General features: G+C 40.6%; 1 protein-coding gene across 3 annotated transcripts in view; it reads right to left on the bottom strand.

Annotated features, from left to right (window-relative positions):
• Positions 1-13,641: 13,641 nt before the first annotated feature.
• The window catches only part of AKAP13 (A-kinase anchoring protein 13), a 759,080-nt gene continuing 753,935 nt past the window's right edge, over positions 13,642-18,786 (bottom strand). For all 3 annotated transcript variants that reach the window (XM_078683158.1, XM_078683159.1, XM_078683160.1), the window contains one exon: positions 13,642-18,180. In XM_078683158.1, the coding sequence (XP_078539284.1) occupies positions 18,131-18,180 (50 nt within the window). In that variant the 3' untranslated portion in view covers positions 13,642-18,130. The remainder of the gene's footprint in view (positions 18,181-18,786) is intronic.

The following is an 18,786-nucleotide window of genomic DNA, read 5'->3' as shown; positions in this document are numbered from 1 at the left end:
GGACTATACTACGCATCCCAAAACTGTGGCAGGAAAAGAAGAGTGTCAGGTAATACTGAATAACACCATCATAGAGAGGAAGGAAACTCCAAGAAAAGAAGCAAGTTTTGACACGAGATACACTCCAACAACAGGGCTTAAGTGCAAGGGGAAAAGTCTCATGCAGAATAGTTCTAGTGTTCCAATAAAAAATCCCCTATAAGGGGATCTAAAATTCCATAAGTCTACCCAAGTACGCCCATGACGCAACCAGAAGATGTTCAACTATAAACAGGAAAGAAGGCAATCCACACAAGGTGAGCAATTTACCATAATAATGATTACATGCATGAAGACTAGAAATAAGGAAAACCCTTGTACCATCAGGGATTGAAACCCACTCAGGGCCACAAAATAAAAAATAGCCTGGAGAACGGGAATTACAATCTGTCTTTCGGAAGAAAAAAGAACTGCCAAAGGCAGAAACACCTCACCGGGTGCCACCCAAAAGCAGAATGGTTAAAATGAAACAGAAACAGGAAGCCTGCCAATTGCTCAACGGGAAGAAAGAAACACGTCCCACGATAAAGTACTTGGGGAGCTAGGAATGCACCACCTTTGTTGTCCCGAAACCAGAGTAATGCAAAGTTAGCATGGGTGCTGAATAGATGGGGACCATCAAAAGGCATGTCAATCAAGGTGACTTGAACAATCTCTGAAAACCCTGATGTGCGCAACCAGGCATGCTGATGTAGTGCCACTGAAGAAGCCGTAGCCCAACCTACAGAATAAGTGCAATCCATTCTACAACAAATGATTAATTTAGCTGTTTGTTGCCCATCCTGTCCTAACAGGGCAAGACCATTCCAGGTATCATCCGGAAGGGAGGGCAGCAGATGTGCCAGTGAATCGCACAATGTATGGGAGAAGTGTCAGAGAATGCAAAAAGGGAGTGTTGAGGGAGTGTCTAGTCTCTCTTTCTGGAGGGACAGTAGGAAGAGAGTTGAGATTTTGGGAGGCCGAAGCAGCATGTACCACAAAAGTGCGAGGAGTAAGATGCTGGAAAAGATAGGGTGGCTGTCCGGAGGCTGAACGGTGTCTGTGAGAAATAGAGTGATCTACAGGGGACCCCGAATTGGGTTTAGCCCAAGCCCTCAACAAAATGTGAAATAGAACTTAACTATAAGGAAGCACCAGCTCTACCCCGTTTGGCCCTGATGGAGGACGCCAAGTAAGGGATCAGCCATCATTTCCACAGAAGGAAGTGGCAAATCCAAAACCACAGAAACTCACATGAGCATGTCAGCCAGGGAGGCGCTCACCTCTGTAAAGAGGCCAGGAAACAAGAGGAGGGCAGAGGCTGGGGAAGACTAAGCCACTTGCTTCAACCAACTTAGTGAGCCAGCTCTCCTCCAGAGGAAGTTGTGCTACGTAAACAAATGATGGACGGAATGCTGAATAAATCATACATTCACCCCCAGTCAAGAGATCTGGGTTAAATCCATCGTTCTTTTACTCACTATGCAATCCCAGTTTAGACCCAGGCATATGCAAATCAGTCTTGACCCTGTGCCTCATGGGAACAGTCCAGACTGAAATGCCAAGCCAGGTCCTCCCTGGACCAGAAACAAGCATCCTGGGACCGGTTTCTGGGTATTATCCTTCATCAGGCAGGCTAGCTTGAATCCAGTGGCACAGTGAGCAAGGGACCAACGTCTGGGCATACCCATCCCATCCCACAGGGAGGACCTGGCCTGGCAGTTCGGGCTGGACTGTTCCCATTGGGCACAAAGTCAAGACTGATTTGCATATGGCTGGGTTCAAACTGGAAAGGCATAGTGCGCAAAAAAAAGATGGATTTAGGCCCAGATCTCTGTACTGGGGTGAATGTATGACATTGTTCTGCATTCTGTCCATCAATTATTCTTTTTGCTCCAGAGGAAGTTGGGGAGTGCCAGAGATGGGGTAGAAAAACCCCAATTCCTTTCCCTCACCTTAACAATTGTGCTCCTCAGCAGGAAAAACAGGAGGACCGAGACGCCGAAGGTGGTAACCCTGAAGGGCTTTGCACCAGTATCAAAAGTGATTGAAAATATAAGGCTGAACTGAGGCAGAGGACGAATCCCCTGGCGTGGACACAGTCACAACTACTCACACCTCCTTGGGGCCCAATTGCGCTCCGGGGGAAGGTGAAGACCAAAGACAGTATGAAAAGAATTGTAATATTCTTGCATCGAGGTCAGTGTTGCTCCAGCTCCAGTGAAGGTAGGAGGACATGGGGTAGACTCATGGACTGACTCTTCAGCCGAAGATTGGGAGGAGGCTTTATGCGGCTAAGTCAGGGGGAGAGCCGTGACTTCGACCGCCTGCTTTGTGACCTACCTCAGGATGTCGATGGGGAGCGATATCCATGGGATCGGCTCTTGGAACGGGCCCGTGGGCTGTCCAAGGTGCGAAGGAGAGCGTGGTCGATGGCAAGCCTGCGACATCCACGTACTAGGAGCTTCATTCGATGTTCCCTCAGTGCATTTGGGCAGGGTTGGTGACAGGTGTTGCACTCTTCAGAGTCATGGTTCTCCCCCAGACAAAACATACAAATAGAGTGAGGGTCTGTGGCAGACATTTGTTGACCACAGGACCCACAAGGCTTGTACACTGAGCACATGAGAGATGGTTTAAAATCACATTGTTCCATTCAACAATAAAGTCAAAGTAGGCCAAAACACAGCCTGAGGAATAACTTACTGGATCCGTGTTGAAACGCTGGAAAGAAACTGACATCAGCCTGTCGGGAGGGGCTATATATAGACTTTGTCAGACATCACTACCGATGGCTAGCAACGTGCAGAAGTACTGCTGACATTTTTTTTCCAGGTCCAGTCTGGTGCCTGGGGAGAATTCTATGGTAAAGAATCTGCTGCTCGATGTCTCTATCAGATACTTTACACATTGGCTCTGAGGTAAATCTCACTACTCTGTGCTAAGCTACCAGTGGGTTGAGCACAGCTTAATTTAGGGTTTGCTTGTAACTTCACTCTTACAAGGATTGTGGTTGCTGCTTGAGTACGGGTTTATCCCCTTCAACTAGTGCCCCAATTTCTTACACATACCATAAGGAATCCCTATTTGGAACAGATGTCCTACACATGACGCCTTTTAAACAGCTTTTTGGCATGCCCTTCTAAAACCATTTTGTGATTCAGTAACCCTTTATCAAATCTCAAAATGGGTTTAGTACATTCCAAAAAGACATTCAGAGGTCACAACCCCTGTGATTTAGTAAACTACCGAACTCAAGACTGCTAAAAGGCTTTGTACATCTGATGGTTAGTCCCTTAGCTAAGTTATCAACAACTTTTAAGAAAACCCTAGTCTTTTTATACAACATTCTTTGATTCTGTGGGTAAAAGAAGAAAATAATTTCAGACCATGGTCCCCAATTGATCTCACCTTTTTGGCAGGCAGCATGTGAAAGAATGCATGGATATATATAATGAACAAGAGTTAACTAAATTCTTGATCAATATTGATGCTGTTTCATTAATGCATCTCATTGCTGAGTTTGCATACAACGTGGTGCAAACGGGTGCAGACTTTTCTCAATTTTGTATGCTACTAATGGTTTCTCAGTGATCATGTGCCAACAGTTTCAGATTTCTTTCTATTTTGCAAACTATCAGAAAACATTTAGAAGATAATTTGAAATTGCGATTCTCATATTTACATGACTAGAGAATCTGGATTTCATTAAAGACTCGGAGGCTGACATTATGCATACATCTTTAATGCAGATCCCAGCAGCCGCATCACAATATAACAGTTCCAAAACAGAACAAAGGCAACAGCTAAGAGCCATGAGCCAACAACACACAGCCTCTTTTAAATGAGGAAAAGTAGAAAGTTCAAGAAGAGTTCAAAGGCTTGAGTAGAAACTCCGCAACGGAGGAGATGGAAGGCAGGACATCACGAAACTTGACTGTAGAAGGTAGAAGGAAGAAATCCAGGAATGGCGTTCCAGGAAGGACGTTCTCTTGAGAGACGTATTCAGGATCAGGCAACATCTGAAAGGATAAAGGAATTAGTCCAAGAAGCCCAAAGGAAACAAATCCAAACATGTCATAAGAGGTTAGGCAGTAAACATTGCAATAAATTACAATAAATTGTACATGGTAAAATGTAAAATTGAAATGCCTCCGGTGGAGGGAGGGAGGGATAATGTCAGCCTCCGAGTCTTTAATGAAATCCAGATTCTCTAGTCATGTAAATATGAGAATCGCAATTTCATTACAAGACCGGAGGCTACATTATGCATGTTGGAAGCTTCCTAAAACAGCATCAGACATGTGTTGGATAGGTTTACAATAATGACGAGCAAAGGTACCGGCATTGGACCAGTCAGCAGCTTTCAAGATGTCATCCAACCTACCTCCAGACCAAAGTGATTTGCTAGCCATAGCACCTCTAAGGGAATGAGCTTGAAATTTGGTCAAATCGACTCCAGCTAAGCTCATAACGGATTTAATCCATCTAGCAATAGAGGGGAAGCTAATAGCTCTATGCGGTCTAACAAAGGAAATAAGCAATTGATTAACGCCGACTGGACGAAGTCCAGACATTCTACGGTCATACTCCTTCATGCACTCTACAACGCAGAGTTTAGGATGAAGGTCAAAACGAGGATAAAAAATGGAGTCAGACATTGTTTTTGTCCTCCTGTGGACATCAAACTTAACACCAAAAGGGTTATAAGAACGATAAGTAATATCAAGGGAACGGATGTCTGAAGACCTTCTACAAGAAACAAGGCATAAAAGGGTAGCCAGTTTAAAAGAAAGATTCTTCCTGTTAAGGAGAGAATTAGAAGGCCAGTTAGAGAAGAGACGAAGAATCAAATCAACGTCCCAAAGGACGTCATATTTGGGTCTAGGAGGCCTTTTGATACGAATAGCCTTCATGACCCTACAAATAATGACGTTTTTACCAATGGATTTACCATTAATAAGGGAATGGCCTGCGGAAATTGCAGATCTAAAACAGTTAATGGACCTGTAACTAAGACCTTTCTCAAATTGTTCAACCAGGAAGTTAGTCACATCAACAATAGGGGCCTCCAAGGGATCCAGGTTCCTTTCCAGGCACCAACAAACCCAAAGTTTCCAGATTCTATTGTATCTATAATGGGTGCCTGGCGCCCAAGACTCCCTGAGAAGGATAGAAGCTGAGTTCGAAAGACCTAAGATTTCGTTAGATCTCCTGACACCCTCCAGGCAAGAAGGGATAAACTCTGATTGAGGATAAGAGGGTGAATGCGACCGTCCGAGTCTATGAGGAGATCTTCCAGTGAAGGGATCAGGAAGGGAATGCTGCAAGTCAATTCCAGAGCAGTGGGAAACCAGGCCTGGGAGGGCCAGAAAGGAGTTATTAAAAGGAGGAGACACTTGTCGTGTCTCACCTTCTGAAGTACTCGCTGAATCATTGAAAAAGGAGGGAAGGCATAACCCCGGATATTGCCCCAAGGTTGGAGGAAGGAGTTGAATGCCCGAGCACCCGGGTCGGGCATCCAGCTGAAATAATCCGGAAGCTGGGAGGTGAGTCTGCTTGCAAAAAGATCCACCTCTAGGGGGCCCCAGATCTGATTCAGGGTCCTGAAGACACAAGGATTCAGCTTCCAATCGCTGAAGTCCACAAGGAAACGTGAGTTCCAGTCCGCGGAGGAGTTGGCGGCACCTGGAAGGTATTCTGCCTTCAGAGCAATCTTGTGTTCTAGGCAAAACATCCAAAGCTTCTTGGCTAAGTCCGAGAGGTCTGCAGACTTCGTGCCTCCAAGGCGATTGATATAGGCCACCGCTGACATGTCCATCTTCAAAAGGACAGACCTGCCTTGAAGAGAATTCCTGAAGCTCATAAGAGCATAAAGACCGGCGGTCAATTCCAGGAAATTTATGTGGTGGAGAGATTCCTCCTGAGACCAAAGACCTCCTGTGTTTTGATTCAAGAGGCAAGCACCCCAACCGTGCAGGCTGGCATCCGATTCCAGGACGAAATCCGGGGACGAGCCAAAAATGGCTTTCCCGTTCCATGCCTCCAGGTTGTTCAGCCACCAAAACAATTCCGAACGAGAATCCGAATCCAGAGAAATAAGGTCCCCATACCAGAGACCTGATCTCAGAGCTCTTGCTTTGACCCCCTGAAGAGCCCGATAGTTGAGTGGGCCTGGAAATATTGCTTGAATTGAAGATGAAAGAAGACCTAGAAGTCTGGCCAAGTCCCTGAGGGAGAGAGTCTGACGGCTTAAAGCATGCTTTATTTGCTTTTTTATTTTTGAGATTTTCTTGGAAGGAAGAAGGAGGAGGCAACGAGAGATGTCGACCGTGAAACCCAGAAATTCTATTGATTTTGAGGGAATCAGGGAAGATTTCTCCTTGTTTATAATGAAACCTAGGCTTTCTATGAGTTTCATAGAAAAATCCAGGTCCTGAATTAAATGCAATTTTTCTTGCGCCATAATGAGAATATGGTCCAGGTAGATAATGAGACGAACACCTTGATCTTAGGTGAGACACAACGGCCCTCATAACCTTGGTGAAGCACCATGGTGCGGAAGAGAGACCGAAGGGCAGAGCTTGAAACTGGTATAAGCGATCTTTCCATAGAACCTGGAGGAAACGCTGATGAATCTTGGCCATGGGAATGGTAAAATAGGCGTCTTTGAGGTCTAGTTTGACTAACCAGTCCCCTTCTAGAAGAAGGTCCCTCAGAAGGTGAATACCTTCCATCTTGAAATGTCTGTAAGAAATTAATCTGTTTACTTGGCGGAGAATTATAACCGGCCTCCAACCCTTGTCCTTTTTTTCGACTAGAGAAAGGTTGCTCACGAAACCCATGAGATCCATGGGAACCTCCAGTATTGCACCTTTCGGAATCATTGAAGAGATTTCCTCTTCGATGATGGCTTGTTGAGCCGGGCACATGGGAATACTCATCGGGAGCGAAGTCTGGACGGGTTCGAAGTCGAAATCTATTGTAAAGCCTTTCACGGTGCTCAGAACCCACGCATCTTGAGTGATGCATTCCCAATTTTTTAAGAAATATTTCAGTCTGCCCCCTACCTTTAAGGGGAAAGAAAGGGAAGGAAGAGGGGGAACACTCACCTGAGGGATTATTCTGGACGCTTGATCCACGAGATCTGAAACCTCTGCCACGCTGTTCTCTACCTCTCTGAGGGTAGAATTGCGGGCTTGAATATTGCTGGTACTGCTGAAATTGCTGGTATCCTCTGCCAGTTCCACGTGCTCTAAAGTTGGGCCTCTGGACGTAACGGCCGGAAGATTGGCCTCGTCTTCCGGCCCTTCCGAAAAGGTTATTACCAGAATTAAAAACTTTCCGCATGTTTTGTTGCGCCCTGTCGAGGGCCGTAAAGGTCGAGACATATTTCCCAAGGGATTTAATTAAATCTTCTCCAAAGAGGAGTCCTTTCTGGGTTTTGGTAGGTTCTTTATCGGCAAGATCACTGAGCTTAGGGTTAATCCGAGTGAGGACCACTCTACGCCTTTCGGCGTTGCGCATTTCCCAAGAGGATAATGGCCCTTTGGCTCCAGCCTCTAATTAATTCGGCATCGAGGTGAGTGCCATCAATGTGGCTCTGTTCTGCAGAGTCGAGAATCCTCGTGAGAGGGCCAAGGACGTCGAGAAGACGATACTGGCAAACTTTAAGGGATTTCTCCATACCTTTCCTGGGGTCACGCCCCAGCTTAAAAAGAAATTTAATTAGATCAGGGTCGAGATTGGGGGTGTAACACGACTTATCACCCACAGAAGGTCTAGCGCATTCTGCTCTTAGAATGTTGCGAGTCTCCCTCTCCAAAGGGAATCTGATCCATTTTTTAACATACTTCGCAACGTGTTTCTGAGGGAACCATTCAGAGCTTCGGGGGTGTTTTAAGTTTTGAGGTGAGAGCATCTCCTCGCCAAAGGGGTTACAGATCACATCTTTTGAGGAGGGTGTTCCCTCTTCGATAGGCTCTCCGAAGTCATGATCCTCATCATTAAGGTCGAGGACATACTCGTCAAGAAATTCAGAGTCATCTGATCCAATCTCATCATAGCTATCGTGAGCATCGGTTAAGCGTGTGTCGCTTCGGACACCTTGTTTTTTTGTGCCGCCAGGGACACCCAAAGTATTTGAGGTGCGAAGACCTCCTTCACTCCTTGAGGTGCTAGGACCTCCTTTATCCAATGAGGTGCAAAGACCCTCCATGCTCAATTCATTATAATTATTCTTCTTCTGTCTCTTACCCCGGGCTGAGCCGTCTTCTTGAGGGGGGCGCTTAGAACTGATGATCTGAGAGAGCCCCTTCCTCAGACAGGTTTTCATCTCCTTCTGGAGCATTTTGTTAAATTTGACGTTGGCCAGGTCTTGGGAGGGAGCAGAAGCCTCTTCTGAGCCTGAGCTAGACATGAGACTAACTAATAATATGGCTCTAACAGGGGAGTAAAGGCAAGCGATGAAGACCAAAGCCAAGTATGTGTAGGCAAGAAATCACAAATAATGTGCTTAGCTGAGACACAATAAATGAGATCCACTGAGAAAAGAACTCGGGTACAGTAAATCCCAATAAATTGTAAGGTTTGGCTAAGTATTCGAGCAGAAGGGGAAGTTCGCCGACACACAAACTGTCACTCGCGATGACGAGCGAAATGCGGAGACGAGGGGTTGCCAAGGAAACTCCAATGCTACGGGGCGAAGCATTTTAAGAAAATGCCCTTGGCAACGCGACTACGCAGCGTCGCGGTTGCCAAGAGTCATTCCTCTAAAGGCTCAGAGTCTCTCGTCAAGAGCGCGAGAGACTCCGAGGAGTACGAAAATAAACAATTATGTATACTTACGGAAAACGATGGTCATCGCCAGAGGAGATGTGCGAGGCACGTTAGGAGTGAGTCAATAACGTGGAGAGTCGAAATAAAAAAGCTCTAGACGAAGGTCACACATCGCGATGAGCGCTACACACACTCGGAGGAGGGGGGGGGGTCGCGATGAGGGGAATTTCCATAGATTGGAAATTGGTGGGGAAGGGTGTGAAGTATTGCGGGGAAAGGAAAGTACCACGCTATAAGAGCACACCCATACCAAAGGAGCAGCTAAATACAACAGTAGCTAAATAGAACAGCTAAATACAACAGCATAGCGATAATATAGCAGAATAATAATAAATATAAGCTCAAAATCTAAAAGAGAGATAAGACAGAGACAAGCTAAAGTAAGACTTATCTGCTTGGGAGCCGCATTTAAAAGAGGCTGTGTGTTGTTGGCTCATGGCTCTTAGCTGTTGCCTTTGTTCTGTTTTGGAACTGTTATATTGTGATGCGGCTGCTGGGATCTGCATTAAAGATGTATGCATAATGTAGCCTCCGGTCTTGTAATGAAATCATAAAAAGACTAGTTGCAAACAAAAGCTCATTTGAATTTCCCCCGATACATAGTAGGAAAAAAGGTGTGGCTATTTTCTAAATTGCTACCATATAAAAGTGTGTCCAGACAACCTGCACTTCAATTCTATGACCATTTTCTATTTGTCATTATGCAATCCCCTTCTGTTACCTCCTACACGGAAGATACATCCTGTTTTTCATATTTGGTAGATCAGACCAGTCTTGTATCACCCATTTCCTCAGACCAGCCTTGTCTCGCTCATTTTCTAAGTGTGAATTAAAACCACTGCCACAGCTACTGTTGATGACTATGTCAGGAATTGACTTGTTGCGCCTACATTGCTGCCCCGAACTACAGTTCCCAGAATGCCCATGCGCGTTGCGGGGCTTTATGTAGGTGTGCGACGCACATCACGTCGTGCATAATTCTGTGTGTTTTCCTGAGGGCGTTTTTTCCGGGTTTGTAGCACCGAGGTTCTTGGCCGTTGGGATCAGCGGCATCTGAGGAAAAGACCAGTTCGAGTGGCGGAAGACATCCGCTGGTTCCTTGGAGTCCCGCATCCAGAACAGTAAGCAGCGCTGTGCTCGTGTGTAACATTCACTATGGAGTTAAAACTTCCGTGTGGTTGCGGCTCTTTTAAGGAGTTGTAATAGAGTGGAAGCAACGGGGGACCTTTTCTCTGGCCCGTTCTTGTACTTGCTTGGAGTTTTCTTTCCAGGGCTCTTTTATAAGGACACATTATAAAGAGGTTGGAAGTAGCGGAATGCAGTAGTGGCTGCTACGCATTGCCGTTTCTTTGAAGGTGTGCATTTTTTGTGTACTAACTGTTCTCTGTGCTCAATTGGATTATAAATGCCAAAGTGGAGATCAGTGGCGGGGCCACGTTCTACCGCATTTGGAGGACACTAAAAGGAAGTACTGATTTCTTAAGAACCCTATGAATTAATAGGTTGCCGTGTTTACAGGTTTAGGTGATGCAACCTAACTACAGCCTGGATTAACTTTTATCTGTACTATGAACCATTACGAAGGGGAGGATAGAAAGAACTGGGTATTTGCTGTGAAGGTGATTAACAGCTAGGCTGAGTTTCAGCTCTTTTAAAGGTATATCAGGTCATAGAATCACCTTGCCTGTTCTCTCCAATATAGCTGTTATTTACGCTCTGACCTGTTGCTTCTTCTTGTATAGGTTCTTGACTTCAGGGAGAAGTAAGGAGTTCATGGTATAAGATCTTTTTGACATCATTGAAGGTACATCTCAGTTCTTAGCGAGAATGAAATGAGAGTAGACTACACTTCTATGTATGTGCTAATCTGTGTTTTGTCGTTAAAGGTCCTTTGTCCCTGCTGTCCCCTTCCTCCCCTTTGTCCCTCATCTGATCATATGAATACTCTGCGTTTTACTATATCAGAGTGTTTGTGAGATCAGGAGGTGGACCATTTATTGCTACAACCTGTTCTGGCAGAGGATCCTGACAGACTATCTTGAGTTTGAAGTGGAGGAAATTTGTGATGATCATAACTTTCCTTATCAATAGCAAGTTTTGATACTTTCTATGATGAAGCAGAGTATAATTGAGAACCTATAGTTGTATTCATGCTCTAGCCATTGAGATTTTTTTCTTGTGTATCATTCTGCTCTTCAGCACAGTTTTGTATGTATCTTCGTTCAGCTCTCTCTAGCCTTGTCTAACCTTCTTGTGGGTGAGGGGGTGTGGACCAGGGGTGATGTATTCTGTTAAGGAGCTTGACGATACCAGCTCCAGATACTCTTGCCCTCTGGCAGAGCTCTACAACACAACAGATTTAAAAAGTCAACGCGTGGCTGCCTGACTCTGGGTCAATGTCTAATTCTGCCCCAGTCGAGTCTGCAAGAAAATATGTTGTTGACGCTACCACACCGTAAATGCATTACCCATCATAGAGTAGATTTATTTCAACTTGACATTTTCTAATATTTGTCAAAAGGTCTACCCGATATACACCCAACAGTGCTTGCTTTGGTGAGCAATAGGGTATGACCTACTTTTAGGGTATGACGGGCAAAAGAAAATAGCCATTCAAGGGATGCGCTGCTCCCAGATTTTTCCAATTTTCACAAATGCAGATGTAATTTCTCTCCTCTGGATCTACATCTGGCTTACAAAACCTGCTTCACAGACCTACTCCTTTGAATTGTTAAATCATTTGCAAATTACTAGGAGAATCACATTTTCCTATAAAGTTGGGTCTATCCTTTTCCTTTCTGATGGTTGAAACACAATTAATCTCTAATAAAAGAGAGAGGGACCCGAACCAAAGGGATGGGGTACCAACAGAAGACTTTATGTCAAAAATAAGATTCCCTTTGGGTATATAAATTTTACGGACATCAACTTCTCAGTGACATAGAAGGATAACAAATATTGTAAACATAAACACAAATATAACCATGGAGACTAGGAAACTAAGAGCAATGCATAGGGTTTAAAATTATGAGATAACAGTAAGTTCAAATAAGCACAGTTTATTTATACATAAAATTAATAAAAAATACATAAAATCACAATAGATTTGGGAACACAGAGAATATAACAAGGGAATGAATCAAAACCATAAATTCATCTAATCAAATTCATACACCTAAAACAAGGAAATACACAAAAATCCTAAATCAAATATCGATAGTATTATTCCCTTCAATTCAACGCGTTTCGACGGACATTTAGCCTATCGCCGTCTTCATCAGGAAATATAGTCTGTATTCCCAAGAAATCTTGTATCTCGAGCCCGTCACCCACGTGAAGAAGTAAATTACTCTTATCACGGACAGTTTGCCCTCTATTCGTTGGGCGGCTGAAAAACTACTCCGCAGATTCGAGATAGAAGAATTGGAACAACGTTCAGATTAGACAAGTAGTCGGAGACGAGCGGATTGACTCGCGGGACGATAGCAGCTCCTGAATTCACGAGGCCATCAGAGGAATAATTATTACCCAACAAGAGCCTGGAAAACGTCGGTGTGCAGTGACTATATTTACGCACTGTAAAGTAAAGATACATTGGGACAACCGTGTCGGAGCCATATGAATAATGTCAAACTTGCTGTGATCCAAGACTTGTACCGCGAGCATTCTGGATCTTAAATACTTTTTATATAGACTATTTACCGAATCACTACTTGTCTAATCTGAAAGTTGTTCCAATTCTTCTATCTCGAATCTGCGGAGTAGTTTTTCAGCCGCCCAACGAATAGAGGGCAAACTGTCCGTGATAAGAGTAATTTACTTCTTCACGTGGGTGACGGGCTCGAGATACAAGATTTCTTGGGAATACAGACTATATTTTCTGATGAAGACGGCGATAGGCTAAATGTCCGTCGAAACGCGTTGAATTGAAGGGAATAATACTATCGATATTTGATTTAGGATTTTTGTGTATTTCCTTGTTTTAGGTGTATGAATTTGATTAGATGAATTTATGGTTTTGATTCATTCCCTTGTTATATTCGCTGTGTTCCCAAATCTATTGTGATTTTATGTATTTTTTATTAATTTTATGTATAAATAAACTGTGCTTATTTGAACTTACTGTTATCTCATAATTTTAAACCCTATGCATTGCTCTTAGTTTCCTAGTCTCCATGGTTATATTTGTGTTTATGTTTACAATATTTGTTATCCTTCTATGTCACTGAGAAGTTGATGTCCGTAAAATTTATATACCCAAAGGGAATCTTATTTTTGACATAAAGTGAAACACAATTAATACAACTGTATTTCCAACATGGCAATCACAATATACATTTTTTTGTGAATATCCAAAAAGATGCATCTCAGTAGAGGTTTTATTGATTTTACATGGCCATCAGCCTTAACCCAAGATATCCTCTCACCCAATCAATATTCCTCATTCAACATACTGCTGGATATTGCCAAGCTAGAAGTTGTATATACAGTCATAATTTGCACTGCATCCAAATTCTTTTAATCACAATCTGTTAATTCGCACCTGAGGATGGTATTCTGGGCAACTGAGCCCAGAGTATGTGTTAAACAAGATTGTGGATCGTTTCCAATGCAAGCTATTAATCTTACAACTGTTTCTGTAGGATTCCACTTGTGTCAGAACAAATAGTAGGATCAGAATGAACAGAATTGGGGGGGGGGGGCGTTTAACTACTTAGAGTGCTGAAACAATACATAATAAAATATTCAAATTTTAGCTCAAAGAAGAAATGTAGATAAGCGATCTGACTGGAAATTAAATTTATTCATCGAAAATTATATAGGTGTTTGACACAGTCAGAAAGACCTTATAATCAAATTATCAAATACAAATCAGACACGTTTACAATTATAGCTTGCTCACATAACTTTTTACATAATTACAAATTAACATTCGATAATTAAGCTCTACCTTTTTTTTCAGTTTTACAGAATTGAGCATAACAGATTCAATATATGTAATGAAGTACAAGCATCAAGTATCAAATGTATACATTATTATATAAACCTTATGAGCAGTCTAAGGGTATTTTGAGTAAACCTCAGATTAGTACAAGATAATCTGAAAGCTGTATTTTAAATTAAAAATGGATTTTGTTTGTCAATATTAGTACATGTTGGAACTTCAATGTTTCTAAATATTGTCTATAATGGCAATACCTCACTTCAGGTATTTTTAGGTTTTCTAAATCATCTCACAAAATAAACCACTATGCAATTTGCAGTCCCATTTCAGTCCCCAAATATTTAAAACACAGCTTTCTTCAAGAAAAGTAGTTTAAATTGCTGATTAAGTAATTTAAGTGTTTAAGGCCTGGATTGCATTATTTAAATGCTACAACCTGACCAGCAGGTACAGTTCCTTGACTTTCAGTGGACAAGGAATGCTTTTTTATTTATTTTTTCAACAGGCAGTCTACATTTCTGATTGTAATTTACAAATGTTGGGCTATTCAAAAACCTAAAGTGTGAAATTTACCACAGTAGTAGCTGAAGCAGCCTTCGTTTGCACTGGATATAAAGTACCCCTTCCAAAGTTTAACAGTGCTTAAAGAATCTAAACTGCTTTTGTGAACTCAAGGCCTGAGCTCTGACCACAATGGGAATCTTAAGTGCTCTCATGTAGGCCCTCTTAGCTTATTAGAAGGTATAATTCAAAACATACGTATGCAAAGTATGTATGTGTGAAAATTAAAACATATTAATGATACCCAACTTGAGCCAGCCTTTACAATTATTTTTAAACTATTCCTGCAACTCAACTTTTGACTTTCTTAATCAGCACCTTATAACTTTAGAACAATTTTCGTCTAACCAGTAGCAATCTATCAATTTGGGGTGTCAATTTGCTATGATGTTTCATTACTAAACTACAATGAATGCGCATATTTTAAAAATGAACAAGAAACTGTAGTAGTCAACAGTGATTGTTAATTTAAGTGGGCCATTAGGATTGCATTTAACCTGCCTATCTAATTAGTAACAAACAGCTTGATGAGCTATAAAACTGGTAACGTTTAGACTACAAAAATGTTTTCAATAATGATTTGGACAACATTGCAAATTTGGGCTTATGATAAATGGGAATATGACCAATAAGGTAGCCCAATGTTTAGGATAGCACTTTTTGATCCTGTGAAGTATGAACTGAGACAGGGATCACAGTATCAATGTGTGCAAACCAACAATTTTTTTCTCAGTGGTGTTATCCCTACAAGTAAATGAGAAGTTAAAGATCATAACTTAACAACCTATGTTGTTTCAAAGTCAGTGTAACTGTTAATGTTTTTTTTTTGGGATACTCGTAGACTCCATAACCTTCAAAACTGAAAGATGGCAGAGCTGGACATGTACTCATTTCTACTTTAAATGCTTTTCATATAACACAAAAACTATTTGAGAGAAATACAAAGAAACTATATGGCCATTGTCTTCTATTTTGAAAATACTAAAACACATTTCTACTAAAGTGCTTTGTGATGTAAAATAATCTCACTCAACAGAAGTGATCATTTTAAGGCAAAATAATATGAATTCTTTGATATCTACAGCCTACCATAAATAGAGTGTACAGTGTTCATCTTCCTCTTTAGTACGTTAATTCTTTTTAAAATTGTGGGTCCATTTAGCCATCTATTGATTAAACCATTTTCTGTTTATGACCTTCATAACTTTCTTCAAATTTGCTTTAGGGGCATGCAATTGTAGCACTAATCGCAATGTCCATATTCATAGTCAAATTAATATAGCAAAGGCAGAGTTGCACAAAGAGAACTTTGTTCAAGTGAACAATGCCTATTTTTCATTGACCTTCAATTCCATCCTAACAATACAGGTGAATGATAGTGGTCCCTATTAAGGATGCTGCAAAGACTTATAACACAGCCTTATTTCTGGCACCATCTACATAACAATTTCACTACTAACTGTTTTATAAGAACGTGCTTTTTAATTTTCATTCTGTCCCATCCTACTTAATAATGTGCTGTAAAATGACAAAATAATACAAATCAACCACAAAACTAAACAAAATGTGCGGTTACAGTTTTGAACTGTAAATTAATATTAATAACCATTCAATCAGGCCATGAACTATATATTAAACAAACCCTGTTATATATAGAAGACCTACTACTGCATAAAATATCAGTCATGCATTAAAGCAAGCAGATGGCATGTTTCATGATAAATATTGGCTAAGTAAGAAGACGGAGAGAAAGTACAAAGTTGTAAGTTTTTATAACACTGGAACACAGGCACTAAACGTTTTGATTCATGAATGTTAACAATCCCAGAGGATATTCCTAAACATTCTACATGAACATATGTTTAATAATTACAGATAAACAGGCCAGAAAGCTTGATACTTTGGAAAATATAGGTGTTAGCTATTTACAACATTTACAATTACTTGTTTAGCTAGCTATAAATTTGCCGAGAAGCAGTTTAAAAAATAATAATCAACTCATCAGAAAATACAACTGCATTTGACAGACTGGAAGTACTGGCTCTACATGAATGAAGCGTAGGTATAGGTTACTTGAAACTATACCAAATGAGACTGTACAAAAAATTATTTGAGTTATATTAAACATTGAGACACCAGTTGATCAGCCTGTAATTGTTACATGCTGGTCAACAGCATGTAATATTTACAGAATACAGTGGAGTTTGTGCTTTTCTTATGCATAACATTTTCTGCAGGAATTGTTAAACAAACCAAGTAATGCTTACAACAGGAGAATACTAATGTATTAGAATTAGTAGAATTTGGGTAAAAATGTTTTACATGTATTGCTTTGAAAGTGATGGCTGTCATTATTAGTCTTCAATGTAATACTTATTTTCATTGAACCTTTCATCAACAATAATTTGGTACTGACACTGAAGTAGACGTTAATAAAGCTTATTGGTATCGGGACATATAAAGAAATGTAAACATACAAACATTCCAGGTTTCTTTCTTAAAGGTAAAAAGAGGAATACTTATTGCAAAGCCAGCTTGCAAATAACAAAGTGCAACACAAATAAAACATAACAACATATGTAAACTGATCATTATTTTATACTGTGAATAGTTAGACTACAGTATTAAAAGGAAATAAACTGCCCTTATTTAACAGTGTGTTAATGAGAAAACAGTCTTGCAGCCTCACTTCAATACTGTAGCTAAACTGCATGTGGATAATCCTCAAACTATTAACTTCTGCCCTTGATAGTTATGCCCTACCTATGTACTTATTATGTATTAATCATTGCTAGATGGTAAAACAGATGCCAACAACTACTTCCAGAAGAAAATAGTTTTTAATATAATCTGTTTTAGGGATTTGAAAATATTTATCTTCAGATAATTTTTTTAAATTTTAATTTGAACAATTGAACTTAACAGGTTGATCGCATCAACTCTTTCAAGTAGTGCAAGCTTACAAATAAAACTCGTTCAGTATGCTTATTAACAGATAGGTATTCTTTGTGGGTTTACATTTATATATTTACACATTTACATACATTTATTTATATAAAGAAATATATACATTTTCAAATCCATTATGATTGTTGTTTTGCATCATTTTGTTTCAAGAAAAGCTGACACTTGATAATTGGCACTCTTTAAATCCTGACAACATTGTCTTAATGTGTACAATGTCTAAATGCTTTTTACACTGCAATTTTTCAACATTTCCAATAAATAAAAGTTATTGATATAGGAAACAAATGTCATCTCTTCACCAGATTTGGGAATTTATGATGCTGAATATATCTGCAGACCAAGAGTATTCATAAAACTGTCAATGGAATTCAATTAAAATACTTAACACAAAGCTTCCATAAATACAGCTACAGTATGTTGTGTACGTTAATTACTACATTTTTAGCTGACTGATCTTTGTGGCGAAGCAAATTAGAACACCAAGTGGACAATGAATTAACAGTTATTTGTTTTGTTTGCAGTCTGAGACCCAAAACCAAGGTAAGCAGAGAACATTGAAAGTTTGCGGTAAATAAAAAAAACCATTAACCAAGATTCATTAACCATGTAACACATACATCCAGTTATTCAGGATGATGTTACACAACATCACTAGGGATGGTCCATACACTGTGCACAGGTGCACTGCTGAATCAGCCATCATAAATTAGTCAGTTGGAATGTTTATGGACAATTATGATCATTGTGGGTTTCATCCAGAGAATGTGACAGAGAACAGAGGAAGTGTAATGAATGAAAGAATTAGCAGAAGATCTCTTCACCTTCCTGGGCGGTTTGTGTGGAAGGACAATCTGGAAAAAAAGAAACTACAATTATGACTGGTCACGCTGAAGAAATGTTGAATCTAACCAACATATGTCATCTACTAGTTGTAAAATTGGCATTGGTCATAACATTAAAGAATTATGTTGAAAATTCGAAGATTCCCAACATCAACATTTTCACATTTTTGCTAGAATTGCACAACCATTAAAACAAGTATCACCAATGTTGCATCCATCAAAATAGTCAAATGTACATGCTGCTCTACTTTGCTATAGTGCTTAGGCACTGTCTGCATATACTAATGGCATAAATGCTGTTTAAGTGTAGTCCAACAGATGACACAAAATGAAGGTCATACGTCAATTCTAAAGAATCTCTTAAAGGCATCATTCCTCAGTGAACAACTCTGTTACTGTTATTTATTTAAAAAAATACAGCAAAATGAATTCTTCCCATTTTGTGGACTATAAGACAGTGCATCCACAATACTTTCTGCTAAGATTAAGAGGGCTCTATACTCCTATTGTACCCAAAGAAAATGTGGGACACAGACATCATTACATTATGCTGAGCAATGACATTATACTCCTTTAGTTTTTCAAGATGGAAAGGGGTCAGTACCTGGAGAAATG

Source organism: Lissotriton helveticus, chromosome 3_1 (assembly GCF_964261635.1).
Source record: "Lissotriton helveticus chromosome 3_1, aLisHel1.1, whole genome shotgun sequence".
In the NCBI taxonomy this organism is placed as follows: domain Eukaryota; kingdom Metazoa; phylum Chordata; class Amphibia; order Caudata; family Salamandridae; genus Lissotriton; species Lissotriton helveticus.
The sequence above is the reverse complement of the archived record's forward strand: the minus strand, read 5'-3'. Positions and strand labels throughout refer to the sequence as shown.